Raw genomic sequence first — 21,832 nt, 5'->3', positions numbered from 1 at the left:
TATGATTATTATTGTTATTATGATTATTATTATTTTGAATTTGAGTTTTGTTCTGAATTATTTCTGAGTATTTTATATTGTATGTGATTATGTTTTGTTAGTAAGGAAAATGTATTTTTGGGGTATCATTAGCAATATATGGCACATTTTTTAACTTTTTGTTAAATATATTTTACTTTTTTAAAAAAAAAAAATAATTTGAGTTTAGAAGACAGTCATTTTATTAATAGATATAAAATAGATGTAAAATTTATTTTATTAACTATGATTTAAAAAGTTTACTATTTGTTATCTGTGTTTTCGCTTTTAAAAGTAGGATTCATTTTTAAAGTTGTTTACGATTTCTTTGCCTAGGTGAGCACATGGTATTGCAGGATTTTCATTGGTTGGAAGGTTAGCTTGCTTTTCCTTCAGAAGCTTCCCTGTACAAGCGACTGCCCTAGCTCCCCATATAACACACACATACAACCCACCTATGACATACTGTCCCTGATTATAATTCAGTTAAAGGGACACTGTATACTAGATTTTTCTTTGCATAAATGTTTTGTAGATAATCAATTTATAAAGCCTATCTAGGAGTGTTTTTGTAACAATGTATAGTTTTGCTTATGTTTTAATAACATTGTGATGATTATCAGACTTATAACCACGCCCCCCGAAGTATCAAATGTAGACCTAAGTCTACAGATTCCTGCTGCCCCTGTTTGTGTAATGAGTCTTTTCATATGCAGATGAGGGTCTGCTCTAACTGCTATCTCAGTCCCTTTCAGTGGGTGTCCCAGCTTAACCTCATCAACAGTGCTAAACTGGGAGCTTCTAATTAAGTTTTTAAAAGGTTTATACTGGATTTTTATATCAGTATCTGTGCATATTCTTCGTTATAGTAGTGTATTTTACATTCAGTTATATGAAAATTGGTGTTTAATGTCCCTTTAAAACATGCAATTTTAAAATAAACTTTCCATTATCAAAATGTGCACATTCTTTTTATATGCACATTTTGTGAGGCTCCAGCTCATACTGAGCGTGTGTAAAAGTGCACAGTATATAAGTATATGCATTGTGTGATAGGGTGATGGCTGTCACATGATACAGGGGGATGGTAATTTTGATTCATTTGACATTTGTCACTACTGCTCATTTCAATTTCAAACTAAGTGCTATTGCATTGTGTTTTTATTGTGTATTTGTCAGTTATTATATTCTACTGTATTTAGTGCTCATTTAAGGTTCAGGTAAATGTAAAAAAATAAAGAATAAATATAGAAATAAAGGCCCTATCATGGTAAAACTTCTAAGTTTGTTGGAATCTAATTATAAATACATTATTATATAAAATCAGTCCTAGCAGATTTAGTTCCTGATTTAAGCTATATAGTTATTTATGCTAATGAGCATGGCTGGTAGAAAGGTGGCAACTCTACTCACCATTGGGCAAAAGTCTCCCTTTTTAGGCTCAAGGTGTATGGGGAATCCTTATTTGTGCATTAAGCACCGCTCACATACAATGGTCGTGGGTGTCAAAGTCAGCACATCTGGGACATGTAAGGTAGGTAGCAGTCTAATGTCCGGTTACTGTGTAATGAAATAATGTGATCTTACCAAGATGTACTCTCCGGATACTTGCTTACCTCCTGACGGCCTCACACATCCGGAGCCGTGTTCCCTGTGTGCCCTGGTCGATGATTGGAGAGACGCCGCCACAAACCGCGGCTACTCCGTAAGCCCCTTTACTTCCGGTATGCGTTGTAGTATACGTGAACAGCTGATAGGTCCTCCTCTTACAGCCTCATAGCCCCACACACGCTGGATTGCTTCAGAGTGCCGAGTCTCAAACCGGGTAAAGATTTCCAATCCGAGATACACACACACACAGACCAGGTGAGACTCGAGGCACTATAGTATAAAAAGTATAAGCTTTATTGGAGTGCAAATAAAAAGCTTAAAAAAGTGTAGCATAAGAACAGCAAGACAGGTTGTCTTACGCGTTTCGACTATAGATTAGCCTTACTCATAGACATACTGATGACCCGGAACTCCACACTTAAATAGTCCAGTGTTCAGATCATCAACTAGCGCAAGCTGTTCATAATTATTAAAGATACATCAAAAATTCAAGACATGAGCATAAAAGAGAAATTAAACAGTGTAACAAGGATATATCACATATGCTGACAATTCGAAAAGCCAAAAGAAAAAGCTCTGAGAATACATAGAAAAAACACAGCATATACATTCTAGATCATATATTGCCACCTGTCAAAATTTAAAATTTCAAGATAATGCCATAAATAAAAAAAAACAAAGTATAAGTAACGTACTCCCTGTATTGAAGTATATATTCTCTACGGCTAGTGTATATTATTTAATTTGGCTTATATGGCAACCTATATAAGGTTCAATCACCTGATTATCTTGTTACATATTATAGTTAACTACATGTATATGCTGGTTTGGCATGCAGGAAATACAAAAATATATACAAAGATGCATGTGCTCTCATTATTCATGCCGCCAGTAATTGATGATATCTCCATCAATGTTAAACACATTTGGCTTCCTGGTTTTTAACTGAAAAATCCAGAAAGCCTCCTGGTATAAAAGCTTACTGACTATGTCACCCCCTCTTTCTGAGGTTTTAATCTGTTCACCATCCACAACAAACCTGCAGCCCCCTCTTGCAATGGCTCCACCCACAAAATACAGCAGGCCAATCATGTGTGTCCAATAATTTGTTATTACTGTCAGTAAGTAGGGGGTGCAAATTAAACAAAGCAGCAATCATAACACCAAGTACTTTTGCAGACACAGGTATATTGCAAGTATATTACAGTTTGGTAAGCCCCAGCGTTTTATGTTTTTATTTTCAGTTTTTGTGCTGCTCTAGGCACTGGGAAATCTGCTGTCCCCCTCAGCATCACCAATTTTAGCTTATATTTGCATATATGTCTTACAGCAGTATACCTCCCATTACTGTATTGTGGACAGGGCTGTGTCAGAAGGAGGTGGGGGTCACAGGTTATAGTAGATAGTACGCTGAATAATGGGTGTGTATGGACAATTGTTGGGTGTGTCTAGAGGATTTGTGGGTGTGTCTTGGTAGTCTATGGGTGGGGCTAAAGGAAATTCTGCAAATAGGGACAATATGACTGTCTCAGAGGTCAGAACTAGCGACTGTCCCTCTCACATAGGAGCAGTTGGTAGGTCTGTAACAGGAGGCCAGGAACTCATGCGGGAGTCATAGACCCCTACAAGAAAACTAGGGAGGATTTGTAATAAAATGAATAAATCAAATATTTGGAGAGCAGTATGAGCTGATCATGTCATCGATCTACCCCTCAACATTTGCTGCTGCCCCCCCAAATCCTGCGCTGATGCCACAGAACTAGTTGACCTAGGCCAAAAAAAATCTCAGTAAAAACTGTATTCTTTAAGTGCTATGAATGAATTATTAAACTAAACTATCACTTTCTACTGGTCATAAACTTGTAAATGTTTGTTTGAAATACTAAACTTCAGTTCTCTATTTACTGTTTTCATAATAAATATTAAAATTAATAAAGTTTATTTTTTTTTCACAGCTCTAGGGCAAATCATGCTTTATGTTGATGGAATGAACGGAATAATAAATCACAATGAAACAATTCAGTGGTTGTACACACTTGTTGGATCAAAGGTAAGTCACAGAAAGGAGTTCTATGCTAGTATTAAAGGGACAGTCTAGTCAAAACTAAACTTTCATTATTCATATAGGACTTGTAATTTTAATCAACTTTCCAATTTACTTTTATCATCAAATTTGCTTTGTTCTCTTGGTATTCTTAGTTGAAACTAAACCTAGGTAGGCTCATATGCTAATTTCTAAGCCCTTGAAGGCTGCCTCTTATCACATGCTTTTTTAATTGCTTTTCACAACAAGAGACTGTTAGTTCATGTGGGCCATATAGATAACACTGTGTTCAGGCACGGGGAGTTATTTAAGAGTTAGCACAACACAATATTAAATGGAAGTCAATAGATAATAAATTAAATGTCACAGATCAGGGGCTGTCAGAAGATGCTTAGATACAAGGTAATCACAGGTAAAAAGTGTATTAATATAACTGTGTTGGTTATGCAAAACTGGGGAATGGGTAATAAAGGGATTATATAGCTTTTAAAAAAATAACAATTATATTGTAGACTATCCCTTTAAGTTAATTTGTCATATGTTTGTGTATGTGTATATATTCATATATAGAACGTGAATAAAATTACTTTCGGTTTGAAAGCATATACGTGTTAAATAAATGATTGGGTCGAAGCAGTGGGTAGCAGAAACAGATTTTGGAAGCTTCAAAAAGAGAAAAGTCCCTATAATATTGCTATAATCTGTATACATAAATGGTCCTGCAGTTCCTCTCTTAGCAAAGATAAGCAGCACCAAAGTCATGTACAGGGGATTAAAAAAATAAATGAAAAAGAGACATTTATGAATCCTCACCAGCCCCATTAGTGCATTGTATAGGAGATGTATTGAAAGAAATTTTAAAAATTGTAAAAAAAAAAAAAAAAAGGGACACATAATATATTGAAGGGACAATAAACCCAACATGTTTAACTCATGATTCAGACAGAAAATAACATTTTAAACAACTTTCCAAAATGTAAAACTATTATCTAATTTGTTTTCTTCTCTTAGAAACCTTTGTTGGAAAGCATACCTAGCTAAGATCAGTAGCAGCAATGCACTACTAGGAGCTAGCTGCTGATTGGTGCATGTACATATATGCCACTTATCATTGGCTCACTCAGTGTGATCAGCTAGCTCCCATTAGTTAATTGCAACACTTTCAAGAAAGGGTATCAAGAAAATTAAGCACATTTTATAATAGAAGTAAATTGGAAAACTGTTTGCTCTGTCTAAATCAGAAAATAAAAAAAATTGGGGTTTCGTGTTCTTTTAAGATATATTTTACTGGGCAGCTGTCAACCCTACATATAAGTATCATTACCCAATCTGCATGGGCCGTGCAGCAGGCTGTGTAAATAACATACCCCTGTTATTAAAGGGACATGAAATCCACATTTTTTCTTTCATGATTTAGAAAGAGCATGCAATTTTAAACAACTTTCCAGTTTACTTCTAGTATCTAATGTGTTTAATTCTTTTGATATTCATTGCTGAAAAGCATATCTAGCTAGGATCACTATCTGCTGATTGGTGGCTACACATAGATGCCTCATGTGATTGGCTCACTCATGTGCATTGCTATTTCTTCAACAAAGGATATGTATAAAATGAAGCAAATTAGATAATAGAAGTACATTGGAATGTTGTTTAAAATTGTATTCTCTATCTGAATCATGAAATAAAAATGTTGGGTTTAGTGTCCCTTTAAATTGATTAATAAAGTTCATGGCTTGATCTTTATGCTGCTTGACTCTAAACATTTTTTTTAATTTTAAACAGTTTCGACTGGTTGTTAAGACAGCTTTGAAGTTACTTTTGGTATTTGTGGAATATACAGAAGGAAATTCTCATCTTTTAATCCAGGCAGTATTCATTTCTGACATGAAAAAGGGTAAGACAATATATTCCCTGTAATGTAACATAACTTCAGTTTTAATGTGTTTTTTTAAAATGACACCCTGTCTTATGGTCTAAAGCTTTTAGATTCTTGTTTGATATCTGTGCTTTTAAAAAGATTTTTGCTAAAAAGCATAGATTGTGGTAATAATTGCTTCAGTAAGATGTGTTAATGCAATATATGTATATTTATGAGGTACAGCAAGTTCTTTAGCGTCTGCTGGTAAATTTCCACTTTCCAACCTTGTATAGCTGAGCACACATTGGGCTAGATTATGAGAGGAGCGTTATTTATCACTCCCGCTTGCGCACTAACTTTGCTACAAGTAAGCTTTTTGTACGCGTTGGGTAGCACTCGCATTACAAGTTGAACTAACAGACACGTGCAAAAGCCGAACTTCGAAGTTAACGTATTACCCCATAGAAGTCAATGGATAGCGGAAAGTGTTTTTTCCCACTTTTTTGCTCCATTGACTTCTATGGGGGAATAGGTTATCGCACCTGCTATATCCTAAGTTCGGCTTTTTACGCGTGTCGGGTTAGCATACGAGTGAAAACAGGCTTACTTATAGCGCAGTTGATGCTAGAGTGGGAGCGTTAAATAGTGCTACTAATCTAACCCTATATCTTTCTTATAATACTGTTCCTTCATTAGAAGAAAATTGAAGATCCAATAAATGTGCACACTCTTTATTCTTTGGCCCGGAGAACATGACGGCTGCTTTTTCCAAAAACTATTTTGAAATGTTGACTCGTCGGACCACAAAAAACAATTCCATTGTGCTACTGCCTATCTCAGATGAGACCAAGCCCAGAGAAGTCAGCGGTGCTTTTGGACAGTGTTGATGTGTGGCTTCTGCTTTGCATAGTAAAGCCTTAACTTGTATCTGTGGATGCAGCGGCGAATGGTGTTGACTGACAAAGGTTTACCGAAATATTCTCAAGCCCATGTCAGGATATCCATTACAGACTCATGTCGGTTTTTGAGACAGTAATGTCTGAGGGATTGGAGATCACGCTCATTCAGAAGAGGTTTTCGGCCTTGCCCTTTACGCACCAAGATTTGACTGCATTCCTTGAATCTTTTCATTATATTGTGCACTGTAGAAGGTGAAATGCCCAAAATCCTACCGATTTGTCTTTGGGGAATGTTGTTCTCAAAGTGTTGGATTATTCACTGACGCATCTGTTTTTAGATTGGCGAGCCTCGATCCATCCTTACTCCTGAAGGACTAGGTCTTTTTTGGAGGCACCTTATATACTATGATTACACGAGTGCCTCACCTGTTTCACATCACCTTCCTATTTCAACTGGTCACATGGCTATTAATCCTAAATTGCCCCTGTCTCAACTTTTTGGAACGTGTTGCAGTCATCAGATTTAAAATGAGTTTATATTTTCAAAAATACATTAAAATACTCTTTTTGTTTGTTTTTTTGCAATTTCCATACTGTCCCAACTTTTTCAGAATTGGGGTTGTAAAAAAGAAAACAATTTCCCCCAGGTCACTTCACACAGCTAAAAAGCTATAACAGTCCACACATGAAGATGCTTATGATTACAGTCCGTTGACCGAAACCAGTCAGACCATCACTTTTTTCCCTTTTTGTATGTTTTTGGTTTCCTATTTTTAAATGGTATTACAATATTTTTTGGTGTTTTATGCTTGCTATTTTGGACTTTTTCTTTTGTAGGATGCAAAAGAGTTTACCTTTTAACTTACAATTTAATCATGTAGGCAGAATAGTGATGACATAGATAAAAGCCACCAGATATATTACTGTGTAAAATACTATTAATATGGCAAAGGATATGCTTCCAAAATAAATGTATAATCGAGCACAACCACCATGTATGAAACAAGGAGTCCTGTTCCCCACACACTCTCCAGCAAGGACCATATGAAAAATATGGTTTAGTTTCAAAGGGGTCAAATACCACCTCATCAATAGTTTATAGATGGCCTTTAGGATACTGGTGGAGACTGAGTATTTGTCTGTGGATATAAAAATCCACTTCCTTTCTATAAGTACGGCAGGAAATTTTCTATGCCACCATGAAACTAGAAATTACTGGCCTGTAACAATAATTTGTATGACAGACAAAACAGTGTGTGGCTAAGTGGCTACAATGTAAGGTTTATGGTTAAGGAGTTTTTCTCCAACATAGGTGTGTCCGGTCCACGGCGTCATCCTTACTTGTGGGATATTCTCTTCCCCAACAGGAAATGGCAAAGAGCCCAGCAAAGCTGGTCACATGATCCCTCCTAGGCTCCGCCTACCCCAGTCATTCTCTTTGCCGTTGTACAGGCAACATCTCCACGGAGATGGCTTAGAGTTTTTTAGTGTTTAACTGTAGTTTTTTTTATTCAATCAAGAGTTTGTTATTTTAAAATAGTGCTGGTATGTACTATTTACTCAGAAACAGAAAGGAGATGAAGATTTCTGTTTGTATGAGGAAAATGATTTTAGCAACCGTCACTAAAATCCATGGCTGTTCCACACAGGACTGTTGAGAGCAATTAACTTCAGTTGGGGGAACAGTGAGCAGTCTCTTGCTGCTTGAGGTATGACACATTCTAACAAGACGATGTAATGCTGGAAGCTGTCATTTTCCCTATGGGATCCGGTAAGCCATGTTTATTACGATCGTAAATAAGGGCTTCAAAAAGGGCTTATTAAGACTGTAGACTTTTTCTGGGCTAAATCGATTCATTATTAACACATATTTAGCCTTGAGGAATCATTTTATCTGGGTATTTTGATATAATAATATCGGCAGGCACTGTTTTAGACACCTTATTCTTTAGGGGCTTTCCCAAAGCATAGGCAGAGCCTCATTTTCGCGCCGGTGTTGCGCACTTGTTTTTGAGAGGCATGGCATGCAGTCGCATGTGAGAGGAGCTCTGATACTTAGAAAAGACTTTCTGAAGGCGTCATTTGGTATCGTATTCCCCTTGGGGCTTGGTTGGGTCTCAGCAAAGCAGATACCAGGGACTGTAAAGGGGTTAAAGTTCAAAACGGCTCCGGTTCCGTTATTTTAAGGGTTAAAGCTTCCAAATTTGGTGTGCAATAATTTTAAGGCTTTAAGACACTGTGGTGAAAATTTGGTGAATTTTGAACAATTCCTTCATGTTTTTTCGCAATTGCAGTAATAAAGTGTGTTCAGTTTAAAATTTAAAGTGACAGTAACGGTTTTATTTTAAAACGTTTTTTGTACTTTGTTATCAAGTTTATGCCTGTTTAACATGTCTGAACTACCAGATAGACTGTGTTCTGAATGTGGGGAAGCCAGAATTCCTATTCATTTAAATAAATGTGATTTATGTGACAATGACAATGATGCCCAAGATGATTCCTCAAGTGAGGGGAGTAAGCATGGTACTGCATCATTCCCTCCTTCGTCTACACGAGTCTTGCCCACTCAGGAGGCCCCTAGTACATCTAGCGCGCCAATACTCCTTACTATGCAACAATTAACGGCTGTAATGGATAATTCTGTCAAAAACATTTTAGCCAAAATGAACCCTTATCAGCGTAAGCGCGACTGCTCTGTTTTAGATACTGAAGAGCATGACGACGCTGATAATAATATTTCTGAAGGGCCCCTAACCCAGTCTGATGGGGCCAGGGAGGTTTTGTCTGAGGGAGAAATTACTGATTCAGGGAACATTTCTCAACAAGCTGAACCTGATGTGATTGCATTTCAATTTAAGTTGGAACATCTCCGCATTCTGCTTAAGGAGGTATTATCCACTCTGGATGATTGTGACAAGTTGGTCATCCCAGAGAAACTATGTAAAATGGACAAGTTCCTAGAGGTGCCGGGGCTCCCAGAAGCTTTTCCTATACCCAAGCGGGTGGCGGACATTGTTAATAAAGAATGGGAAAGGCCCGGTATTCCTTTCGTCCCTCCCCCCATATTTAAAAAATTGTTTCCTATGGTCGACCCCAGAAAGGACTTATGGCAGACAGTCCCCAAGGTCGAGGGAGCGGTTTCCACTTTAAACAAACGCACCACTATACCCATAGAGGATAGTTGTGCTTTCAAAGATCCTATGGATAAAAAATTAGAAGGTTTGCTTAAAAAGATGTTTGTTCAGCAGGGTTACCTTCTACAACCAATTTCATGCATTGTCCCTGTCGCTACAGCCGCATGTTTCTGGTTCGATGAGCTGATAAAGGCGGTCGATAGTGATTCTCCTCCTTATGAGGAGATTATGGACAGAATCAATGCTCTCAAATTGGCTAATTCTTTCACCCTAGACGCCACTTTGCAATTGGCTAGGTTAGCGGCTAAGAATTCTGGGTTTGCTATTGTGGCGCGCAGAGCGCTTTGGTTGAAATCTTGGTCGGCTGATGCGTCTTCCAAGAACAAGCTACTTAACATTCCTTTCAAGGGGAAAACGCTGTTTGGCCCTGACTTGAAAGAGATTATCTCTGATATCACTGGGGGCAAGGGCCACGCCCTTCCTCAGGATCGGCCTTTCAAGGCAAAAAATAAACCTAATTTTCGTCCCTTTCGTAGAAACGGACCAGCCCAAAGTGCTACGTCCTCTAAGCAAGAGGGTAATACTTCTCAAGCCAAGCCAGCTTGGAGACCAATGCAAGGCTGGAACAAAGGTAAGCAGGCCAAGAAACCTGCCACTGCTACCAAGACAGCATGAAATGTTGGCCCCCGATCCGGGACCGGATCTGGTGGGGGGCAGACTCTCTCTCTTCGCTCAGGCTTGGGCAAGAGATGTTCTGGATCCTTGGGCGCTAGAAATAGTCTCCCAAGGTTATCTTCTGGAATTCAAGGGACTTCCCCCAAGGGGGAGGTTCCACAGGTCTCAGTTGTCTTCAGACCACATAAAAAGACAGGCATTCTTACATTGTGTAGAAGACCTGTTAAAAATGGGAGTGATTCATCCTGTTCCATTAAGAGAACAAGGGATGGGATTCTACTCCAATCTGTTCATAGTTCCCAAAAAAGAGGGAACGTTCAGACCAATCTTAGATCTCAAGATCTTAAACAAGTTTCTCAAGGTTCCATCGTTCAAGATGGAAACCATTCGAACTATTCTTCCTTCCATCCAGGAAGGTCAATTCATGACCACGGTGGATTTAAAGGATGCGTATCTACATATTCCTATCCACAAGGAACATCATCGGTTCCTGAGGTTCGCATTCCTGGACAAACATTACCAGTTCGTGGCGCTTCCTTTCGGATTAGCCACTGCTCCAAGGATTTTCACAAAGGTACTAGGGTCCCTTCTAGCTGTGCTAAGACCAAGGGGCATTGCTGTAGTACCTTACTTGGACGACATTCTAATTCAAGCGTCGTCCCTTCCTCAAGCAAAGGCTCACACGGACATTGTCCTGGCCTTTCTCAGATCTCACGGATGGAAAGTGAACGTGGAAAAGAGTTCTCTATCTCCGTCAACAAGGGTTCCCTTCTTGGGAACAATAATAGACTCCTTAGAAATGAGTTTTTTTCTGACAGAGGCCAGAAAAACAAAACTTCTAGACTCTTGTCGGATACTTCATTCCGTTCCTCTTCCTTCCATAGCTCAGTGCATGGAAGTGATCGGGTTGATGGTAGCGGCAATGGACATAGTTCCTTTTGCGCGCATTCATCTAAGACCATTACAACTGTGCATGCTCAGTCAGTGGAATGGGGACTATACAGACTTGTCTCCGAAGATACAAGTAAATCAGAGGACCAGAGACTCACTCCGTTGGTGGCTGTCCCTGGACAACCTGTCACGAGGGATGACATTCCGCAGACCAGAGTGGGTCATTGTCACGACCGACGCCAGTCTGATGGGCTGGGGCGCGGTCTGGGGATCCCTGAAAGCTCAGGGTCTTTGGTCTCGGGAAGAATCTCTGTTACCGATAAATATTCTGGAACTGAGAGCGATATTCAATGCTCTCAAGGCTTGGCCTCAGCTAGCGAGGGCCAAGTTCATACGGTTTCAATCAGACAACATGACAACTGTTGCGTACATCAACCATCAGGGGGGAACAAGGAGTTCCCTGGCGATGGAAGAAGTGACCAAAATCATTCTATGGGCGGAGTCTCACTCCTGCCACCTGTCTGCTATCCACATCCCAGGAGTGGAAAATTGGGAAGCGGATTTTCTGAGTCGTCAGACATTGCATCCGGGGGAGTGGGAACTCCATCCGGAAATCTTTGCCCAAGTCACTCAGCTGTGGGGCATTCCAGACATGGATCTGATGGCCTCTCGTCAGAACTTCAAAGTTCCTTGCTACGGGTCCAGATCCAGGGATCCCAAGGCGGCTCTAGTGGATGCACTAGTAGCACCTTGGACCTTCAAACTAGCTTATGCGTTCCCGCCGTTTCCTCTCATCCCCAGGCTGGTAGCCAGGATCAATCAGGAGAGGGCGTCGGTGATCTTGATAGCTCCTGCGTGGCCACGCAGGACTTGGTATGCAGATCTGGTGAATATGTCATCGGCTCCACCTTGGAAGCTACCTTTGAGACGAGACCTTCTTGTTCAGGGTCCGTTCGAACATCCGAATCTGGTTTCACTCCAGCTGACTGCTTGGAGATTGAACGCTTGATCTTATCGAAGCGAGGGTTCTCAGATTCTGTTATCGATACTCTTGTTCAGGCCAGAAAGCCTGTAACTAGAAAGATTTACCACAAAATTTGGAAAAAATATATCTGTTGGTGTGAATCTAAAGGATTCCCTTGGGACAAGGTTAAGATTCCTAGGATTCTATCCTTCCTTCAAGAAGGATTGGAAAAAGGATTATCTGCAAGTTCCCTGAAGGGACAGATTTCTGCCTTGTCTGTGTTACTTCACAAAAAGCTGGCCACTGTGCCAGATGTTCAAGCCTTTGTTCAGGCTCTGGTTAGAATTAAGCCTGTTTACAAACCTTTGACTCCTCCTTGGAGTCTCAACTTAGTTCTTTCAGTTCTTCAGGGGGTTCCGTTTGAACCCTTGCATTCCGTTGATATTAAGTTATTATCTTGGAAAGTTTTGTTTTTAGTTGCAATTTCTTCTGCTAGAAGAGTTTCAGAATTATCTGCTCTGCAGTGTTCTCCTCCTTATCTGGTGTTCCATGCAGATAAGGTGGTTTTACGTACTAAACCTGGTTTTCTTCCAAAAGTTGTTTCTAACAAAAACATTAACCAGGAGATTATCGTACCTTCTCTGTGTCCGAAACCAGTTTCAAAGAAGGAACGTTTGTTGCACAATTTGGATGTTGTTCGCGCTCTAAAATTCTATTTAGATGCTACAAAGGATTTTAGACAAACATCTTCCTTGTTTGTTGTTTATTCCGGTAAAAGGAGAGGTCAAAAAGCAACTTCTACCTCTCTCTCTTTTTGGATTAAAAGCATCATCAGATTGGCTTACGAGACTGCCGGACGGCAGCCTCCCGAAAGAATCACAGCTCATTCCACTAGGGCTGTGGCTTCCACATGGGCCTTCAAGAACGAGGCTTCTGTTGATCAGATATGTAGGGCAGCGACTTGGTCTTCACTGCACACTTTTACCAAATTTTACAAGTTTGATACTTTTGCTTCTTCTGAGGCTATTTTTGGGAGAAAGGTTTTGCAAGCCGTGGTGCCTTCCATTTAGGTGACCTGATTTGCTCCCTCCCTTCATCCGTGTCCTAAAGCTTTGGTATTGGTTCCCACAAGTAAGGATGACGCCGTGGACCGGACACACCTATGTTGGAGAAAACAGAATTTATGTTTACCTGATAAATTACTTTCTCCAACGGTGTGTCCGGTCCACGGCCCGCCCTGGTTTTTTTAATCAGGTCTGATAATTTATTTTCTTTAACTACAGTCACCACGGTACCATATGGTTTCTCCTATGCAAATATTCCTCCTTAACGTCGGTCGAATGACTGGGGTAGGCGGAACCTAGGAGGGATCATGTGACCAGCTTTGCTGGGCTCTTTGCCATTTCCTGTTGGGGAAGAGAATATCCCACAAGTAAGGATGACGCCGTGGACCGGACACACCGTTGGAGAAAGTAATTTATCAGGTAAACATAAATTCTGTTTTTTTTTATTCATGGTTATGAAGTGATTCAGCTATAAATAATGGAACCAAAAGGTAAAGAAATCTCTCTTGTAAGGTGTATCCAGTCCACGGGTTCATCCATTACTTGTGGGATATTCTCCTTCCCAACAGGAAGTTGCAAGAGGACACCCACAGCAGAGCTGTCTATATAGCTCCTCCCCTAACTGCCACCCCCAGTCATTCTCTTGCAACTCTCGACAAGAAAGGAAGTATCAAGAGATATGTGGTGACTTAGTGTAGTTTTAACTTCAATCAAGAGTTTGTTATTTTTAAACGGTACCGGCGTTGTACTGTTTTACTCTCAGGCAGAAATTAGAAGAAGAGTTCTGCCTGGAGATTTGATGATCTTAGCGGTTTGTAACTAAGGTCCACTGCTGTTCTCACACATAACTGAAGAATATGAGACGACTTCAGTTGGGGGAACGGCCTGCAGATTACCTGCTTTGAGGTATGTTCAGTATTTTTATTTCTAGAGAGATGATATGAGTTCTAGAAAATACTGACAGAGACTTGTGTACTGAGGTAAGCCTGATGCAGTGATTTAACAGCGACTGGGATCATGCTTACAGAACAGGGTAATACCCATGTTAATGCTGATATTACTTAGGGACAAAACGTTTACATGAATTTAAAAATAGGACGTTTTTTCTCTGAGGGAGATAACTCTTTATTTGGGGCCTAGTTTCCACATGGCTAATCAGATACTCCTAGGAGTACTTTCTTAAGGCCCCTCTGGCATCCAGTACATGGTGGGAGGGGCCTATTTTAGCGCTCTAAATGCGCAGTTTTTATTCAGACTGAGACATCCAGCTTCCCTAGAGGAGTCCTCTGACACCTGAGGACCATTACAAGGGGTTTATTTCTGCACAGAATCGTATTTAAGGGCAGGTAGGAGCCTCAGCAGAGCTGTGGCAGGGTGCTCAACTGTCTTTTAATGTTTTTTAACATTTTTCAATCCGGTTTGGGGCCTAAGGGGTTAATCATCCATTTGCAAGTGGGTGCAATGCTGCTTTAGTCCCTTACACACTGTAAAAATTTCAAAGAATTTGCTATATTTTTTCACTATTTTGCAGTTTAAGTGTTAGTTTTTTTCCCTTAAAGGCACAGTAACGTTTTTGTTTAATTGCTGTTTTACCTTTATTAAAGTGTTTTCCAAGCTTGCTTGTCTCATTACTAGTCTGTTAAACATGTCTGACATAGAGGAAACTCCTTGTTCAATATGTTTAGAAGCCATGGTGGAACCCCCTCTTAGAATGTGTACCAAATGTACTGAAATTTCTATAAACTCTAAAGATTTATCTCCAGGGGATTCTCTGACTAAAAAAAGGGAGATTATGCCATCTAACTCTCCCCATGTGTCAGAACTTATAACTCCCGCTCAAGTGACGCCAAGTACATCTAGCGCGTCTAATTCGTTTACCTTGCAGGACATGGCGGCAGTTATGAATAATACCCTCACAGAGGTATTTTCCAAACTGCCAGGGTTACAAGGAAAGTGAGACAGCTCTAATGCCTATGTCTGATATTCCCTCACAATACTCAGAAGCCGAGGCAGGTGAGCTTCTATCTGTGGGTGACTTTTCAGACTCAGGGAAGGCGTTACTTCAGCCTGATTCTGAAATGACAGCGTTTAAATTTAAGCTTGAACACCTCCGCTTATTGCTTAGGGAGGTTTTAGCGACTCTGGATGACTGTGACCCCATTGTGGTTCAAGAGAAATTGTGTAAAATGGACAAATACTTTGCAGTGCCTGTTTAAACTGATGTTTTTCCAGTCCCTAAGAGGTTTTCGGAAATTATTACTAAGGAATGGGATAGACCAGGTGTGCCGTTCTCTCCCCCTCCTGCTTTCAAAAAGATGTTTCCCATAGATGCCGCCATGCGGGACTCGTGGCAGACAGTCCCTAAGGTGGAGGGAGCAGTCTCTACCCTAGCTAAGCGTACAACTATCCCCGTCGAGGACAGTTGTGCTTTCCTAGATCCTATGGATAAAAAATTGGAGGGCCTCCTTAAGAAAATTTTTATACATCAAGGTTTTATCCTCGAACCTCTTGCATGCATAGCCCCAGTTACTGCTGCAGCGGCTTTTTGGTTCGAGTCTCTTGAGGAGGCTCTGCAGGTAGAGACCCCGTTAGATGATATTCTAGACAGGATTAAAGCTCTTAAATTAGCTAATTCCTTTATTTCTGACGCCGTTTTTCAGTTAACCAAACTAACGGCTAAGAATTCAGGTTTTGCCATTTTGGCGCGTAGGGCGCTATGGCTTAAGTCCTGGCCAGCAGACGTTACTTCAAAGTCTAAACTTCTTAACATCCCCTTCAAGGGACAGACCCTATTCGGGCCTGGTCTGAAGGAGATTATTTCTGATATTACTGGAGGAAAAGGCCACGCCCTTCCTCAGGATAGGTACAATAAGTTAAGGACCAAACAGAATAATTTTCGTTCTTTTCGAAACTTCAAGAGTGGCGCAGCTTCAACTTCCTCTAATGCAAAACAAGAGGGAAATTTCGCCCAGTCCAAACCAGTCTGGAGACCTAACCAGGCTTGGAAGAAGGGGAAGCAGGCCAAGAAACCTGCGGCTGCCTCTAAGACAGCATGAAGGAGTAGCCCCCGATCTGAGACCGGATCTAGTGGGGGGCAGACTTTCTCTCTTCACCCAGGCTTGGGCAAGAGACGTCCAGGATCCCTGGGCGCTAGAGATTGTTTCCCAGGGATATCTTATGGAATTCAAAGGGTCATCTCCAAAGGGGAGATTTCATCTCTCACAACTATCTGTAAACCAGATAAAAAGAGAGGCATTCTTACGTTGCGTTCAAGACCTACTGGTTATGGGAGTGATCCACCCAGTTCCAAGAGAGGAACAGGGGCTGGGTTTCTATTCAAACCTGTTTATAGTTCCCAAAAAAGAGGGAACTTTCAGACCTATCTTGGATCTCAAGATCCTAAACAAATTTCTCAGGGTCCCATCCTTCAAGATGGAGACAATTCGAACCATCCTCCCTATGATCCAGGAGGGTCAATATATGACTACAGTGGACTTAAAGGATGCTTATCTCCACATTCCAATTCACAGAGATCATCATCAGTTCCTCAGGTTCACCTTCCTAGACAGACATTACCAGTTTGTGGCTCTTCCCTTCGGGTTAGCCATGGCACCAAGAATCTTTACGAAGTTTCTAGAGTCCCTTCTGGCGGTTCTAAGGCCGCGGGGCATAGCGGTAGCCCCTTACCTAGATGACATTCTGATTCAGGCGTCTACTCTTCAAATAGCCAAGTCCCATACGGACATTGTTCTGGCCTTTTTGAGGTCTCATGGGTGGAAAGTGAACATAGAAAAGAGTTCTCTCTCTCCTCTCACAAGAGTTTCCTTCCTAGGAACTCTAATAGATTCAGTAGAAATGAAAATTTTTGTGACAGAAGTCAGGATATCAAAGCTTCTAACTTCTTGCCGTGCTCTTCATTCCACTCCTCGGCCATCAGTGGCTCAGTGTATGGAAATGATCGGCCTAATGGTAGCGGCAATGGACATAGTTCCGTTTGCCCACCTACATCTCAGACCACTGCAACTTTGCATGCTCAACCAGTGGAATGGGGACTACACAGATTTGTCTCCTCTGTTAGATCTGGATCAAGAGACCAGGGATTCTCTTCTCTGGTGGTTATCTCGGGTCCATCTGCAGTGTGATTCCCCTTATCTGATCTTCCATGCAGATAAGGTAGTTTTGCGTACCAAACCTGGGTTTCTTCCTAAGGTAGTATCTAATAGGAATATCAATCAGGAAATTGTTGTTCCGTCACTTTGTCCTAATCCTTCTTCAAGGAAGGAACGTCTGTTACACAATCTTGAAGTGGTTCATGCTTTAAAGTTTTATTTGCAAGCTACTAAGGATTTTCGTCAAACATCTGCATTGTTTGTTGTCTACTCTGGAAAGAGGAGAGGCCAAAAGGCTTCGGCAACTTCTCTTTCTTTTTGGCTAAGAAGCATAATCCGTTTGGCTTATGAGACTGCTGGCCAGCAGCCTCCTGAAAGAATTACAGCTCATTCTACTAGAGCGGTAGCTTCCACATGGGCTTTTAAAAATGAGGCCTCTGTTGAACAGATTTGTAAGGCGGCAACTTGGTCTTTGCTTCATACTTTTTCCAAATTTTACAAATTTGATACTTTTGCTTCTTCGGAGGCTATTTTTGGGAGAAAGGTCTTACAGGCAGTGGTGCCTTCCATTTAAGTACCTGCCTTGTCCCTCCCTTCATCCGTGTCCTAAAGCTTTGGTATTGGTATCCCACAAGTAATGGATGAACCCGTGGACTGGATACACCTTACAAGAGAAAACAAAATTTATGCTTACCTGATAAATTTCTTTCTCTTGTGGTGTATCCAGTCCATGGCCCGCCCTGTCACTTTAAGGCAGTTGTTTTTTATTTTTAAACTACAGTCACCACTGCACCCTATAGTTTCTCCTTTTTTCTTGCTTGTCTTCGGTCGAATGACTGGGGGTGACAGTTAGGGGAGGAGCTATATAGACAGCTCTGCTGTGGGTGTCCTCTTGCAACTTCCTGTTGGGAAGGAGAATATCCCACAAGTAATGGATGAACCCGTGGACTGGATACACCACAAGAGAAAGAAATGTATCAGGTAAGCATAAATTTTGTTTTAGACATGTGCATTCATTAAAATTCAAATGAATGTACCAACTAAAATGAAAGAAAATTAAAAATACTGACAAAATTAGTCAGTATTCATTTGTTTCCTTTATTTATTTATTTTAGGGTTAACTTACTTTAATGTGATGGAGAGTTCGCCAACCGGAGCCCCGGCTGCGCTAACAGGATGCTTAGGGTGCTCGGCTCCCAGGACCTGCACTAAAGCTAGTGCAGGTCCTGGGAACCGAGAGCGTTAAGCCAGGTGTTATCACAAGCTCTGGCAAGAAAAGGATTGGGTTGGCACGCTCTCCAGAGCGCGTTAAGGTAAGTATGTAGCTACAGGTGAACTTTTCATCAGTAGCTTTCAATCATTTTTAAAAACCAAATAGTGCAGGCAGCTAATATTCGGTAAATGAATTTCCTTGAGTATCCTAATTGAAAGTTTTGTCCAAAACAAAATTTTCTGGCCTGCACATGTCTTAAGAAATTGCTCCCTAATCTCTCAATGGAAATTTTGTCTTTTAGTTTAGAATTATCTAAAACAGAATGAACAGGGATTAGAGAGTGAATATTAGTGATTTCCTGTGGCTGGTACGAGAGACCTTTGGGGAAATCTGAGTTACATAGGAGTGGAGTTAATGGTGAGGGGAGCCTGGATTTGGCAGTGCACCTCTTCATGGGTTATAACCTGCATAGGAAAATAAACATCTCTCAAGGAAACATTTCTGTTTTTTTGAGGGACCTCGCCATACTGACGAGACTTTTTAGATCATCTAGCCTGAGTGGAAAGCTTTAGATCATCATGCCTTTAGAGACAACAATGGAAAATTAACATTTTAGTACCTCTCTGTCACAGACCCACACTGGGAGCAGAAAATAAAGGTGAAGGAGCTATTTGTACAAAATTTAATACACTCCAGTATGTAAAAATGGATAATTAAAGGAGAGAAAATATGAGAGCACCCTGTCCCTTTAAGTGCACCATTTGATTAAAATAAGAAGCAACATGGTATAGTCTTAAGTCAGGCATACCCAACCCACCTATTGTTGTAGGGACGTAAAGTGTAGCTTTTGCTACTATCATGAGCTCCCCATCCTAAACAAATCTATTTAATAAATTCTGTAGTCTGTGAAGATATGAATCTGGTAGTGGAAAGGAAGTGCTTGAAAGGGGCGAAGTAATTCTGGAAGTATAGTAATTTTAAAGGCATAGATTCTACTTAATCCATGACTGTATTGATAAGGAGAGAGATTTCTAATTAGCTTTGAACAGAGGGGTACAGAGGAAATATTAAGTAGTAACTTTGTAGAGTGAGCCTTAAAACATCTAATCTTAGTTTGGCAAATTCTATTAATCTGAGTACTTTTGTAGTATTATCCTTCATCTCTCTCTGCGGCGCAACCCCCCTGGTCTGGGTGTAGTAGTGAAGGAACGCACTAAATAATATGACTGGCCAAGAAGTATTAGATCAACAATTAGTAGTGAGAAAGGCCGGAAATTGTATTTGGAGGTTTTTCCAGGTTTAGGTACTACTGATAAGTGTGACTCTAGCATTGAGGAGTGAAACAGGTGTCTTAATCTATGCAGGGAAACAGTGATAATAGATGTTGTTGGAACAATTTATAATATTTACTCCAGAAAACATCAGGCCATGGGCATTTCCCTAGTTTTAACAATAAAATGACCTCCTTATCTCCTTATCTGGGGTAAGAGTCGGTATATTGTTTGACAGAAGGAATGTTTTACAGGCCACTACATGTGAGAGGTAAATCTGAGTGGGGAGTAAGATTGTGTAATTTGGAATAGTAATGTCTAAATGCCTCAGCTATGTCGGGTGTACTTTCTACTATATTCCTATGAGAGGTTTGCATGGTATGAATATAAGTTTGGTCCTGTTTACATCTAAGCATCCTGGCCAGTAGCCTGCCTGCCCTGTTACCATCAGTATAGAATCATTGTTGTAGTAGGAGAGTTTATTTGTGGTTTATAAGACCTCATTCATTTTATTTCTAGCTGCTTGTAGAGCTAGTGAGACACCTTTATCAGTTAGGCTCAATTTGTGGGCATAGTCAAGGTTTAAAAGGTTATTGCTTAGAGAAGCAAATTCATCCTAATCTATTTTCTTTCTATGCAATCGAATTTTAATTAACTCCCCCCGAATGTAACATTTGTGGGATTCCCATAGGGTATATGGGGAAGTATCTGTTAAGGTGTTCATTTGGAAAAATTCCTGTATGGAAGTTACTATCTGGCTTGACACCAGCAAAGTCGATGATGTTGTGATATGTACCTGTTTGTAGGAGAGGAATGGCCAAGTGATCAAGCATAATATACTCAATCCTAGAATATGATTTGCATAAAGGGGAGTAGAAAGTATAAACTTGGGTGTCTGGATTTGCAAGTCTCAAAGAGTCATGTAGTCTCAGAATTTTAATTGAGGACCATATCGATTTAAAGAGTTTTTGAAGGGTTTTTATGCAATCACTAGAACTGTCCACATCCGAAACCAATGGTAAGTTACCCCCCCCCCAGTATTAATATGTCCTTATCTAATTAACTAACTTTTTTCATTACATTTTTAAAAAGGTACATTGTTTAGCATTGTATTCATACATATATGTTACATTTACCTGCTTGCCATGCCAAATAGCAAATAATCCCAAATACTTTTTGAATTTGTTTAATTTTCTACCTATTACAATGTTAACCCCATAATTTACTGGAAGGATGTGAACTATTGAAGTGTGTGGGGTAGTTTGGGTGAACATATTTGGGTTCTTTAAAATCCTAGTTTGTTTGCTTTAATTGGGAACAGGACTGAAGTGCCAGTACTGTTTAGTTTTATCTCCTCCCAATGTGATTTATGGTCTTCTGTATGTGTATAATATGTTCATATTTTGGACTGCTGAAAAAATCTGAAACATACACTCCAAGAACGCAGCATGTTTTTGTTTACTAGAACAACTCTCTCTTTTAGAAAATGAAAAACAATCTATATGGATTTAGCCAATAGGGCTGAGTCATTTTAGTGCAGTCGTATTGCTGTGGCATAGAAAACAAAAATTTCTTGCTAAATCTTACAGCGAGCATACCACAAATGACTCCTATAGATAGCATGCGCTTCATACAAAGTCAGCATGAATTACTATAATTAAAAAGCTGCTATTGTTTTATCATGTAATCATAGACCTATATTGCTAGGGATGAAAATAAATGTTTGTCTTCGAAGATAAAATAACCCGGAAAAATAAAATCTGGTTATACAGTATTTTGCCTATGTAAATAAGTTCAAATGAAGAGCAAATATATCTTATTCAGATTTTACTCAAAGGGACAGTACAGCTTGCAATTACAAGCTATTTGTGTTTTGCTGCTATAAAATACCATATCATCCTTTTTACTGGAATTGTTTATCAATAGTCAAACTCCACAGCCTTATGTGGGTTTTAGTCTACAGACAACAAGACTAAGGGCTCCATTTATCAAATGTTGAGCTGACATGATTCGCTATAGCTGCTTACTGGCAGCCAATCAATCGCTAACAGGGGCTGTCAATCATCCCAATTGTATCAGAT

At 40.1% G+C, this 21,832-nt stretch overlaps 1 protein-coding gene across 4 annotated transcripts in view; it reads left to right on the top strand.

Annotated features, from left to right (window-relative positions):
• The window catches only part of FHOD3 (formin homology 2 domain containing 3), a 463,343-nt gene that overhangs the window by 224,256 nt on the left and 217,255 nt on the right, over positions 1-21,832 (top strand). For all 4 annotated transcript variants that reach the window (XM_053714485.1, XM_053714483.1, XM_053714484.1 and 1 more), the window contains exons 6-7: positions 3,585-3,679; positions 5,456-5,567. In XM_053714485.1, coding sequence (XP_053570460.1) covers positions 3,585-3,679; positions 5,456-5,567 — 207 coding nt within the window. The remainder of the gene's footprint in view (positions 1-3,584; positions 3,680-5,455; positions 5,568-21,832) is intronic.

Source organism: Bombina bombina, chromosome 5 (assembly GCF_027579735.1).
Source record: "Bombina bombina isolate aBomBom1 chromosome 5, aBomBom1.pri, whole genome shotgun sequence".
Lineage (NCBI taxonomy): Eukaryota > Metazoa > Chordata > Amphibia > Anura > Bombinatoridae > Bombina > Bombina bombina.
The sequence above is the reverse complement of the archived record's forward strand: the minus strand, read 5'-3'. Positions and strand labels throughout refer to the sequence as shown.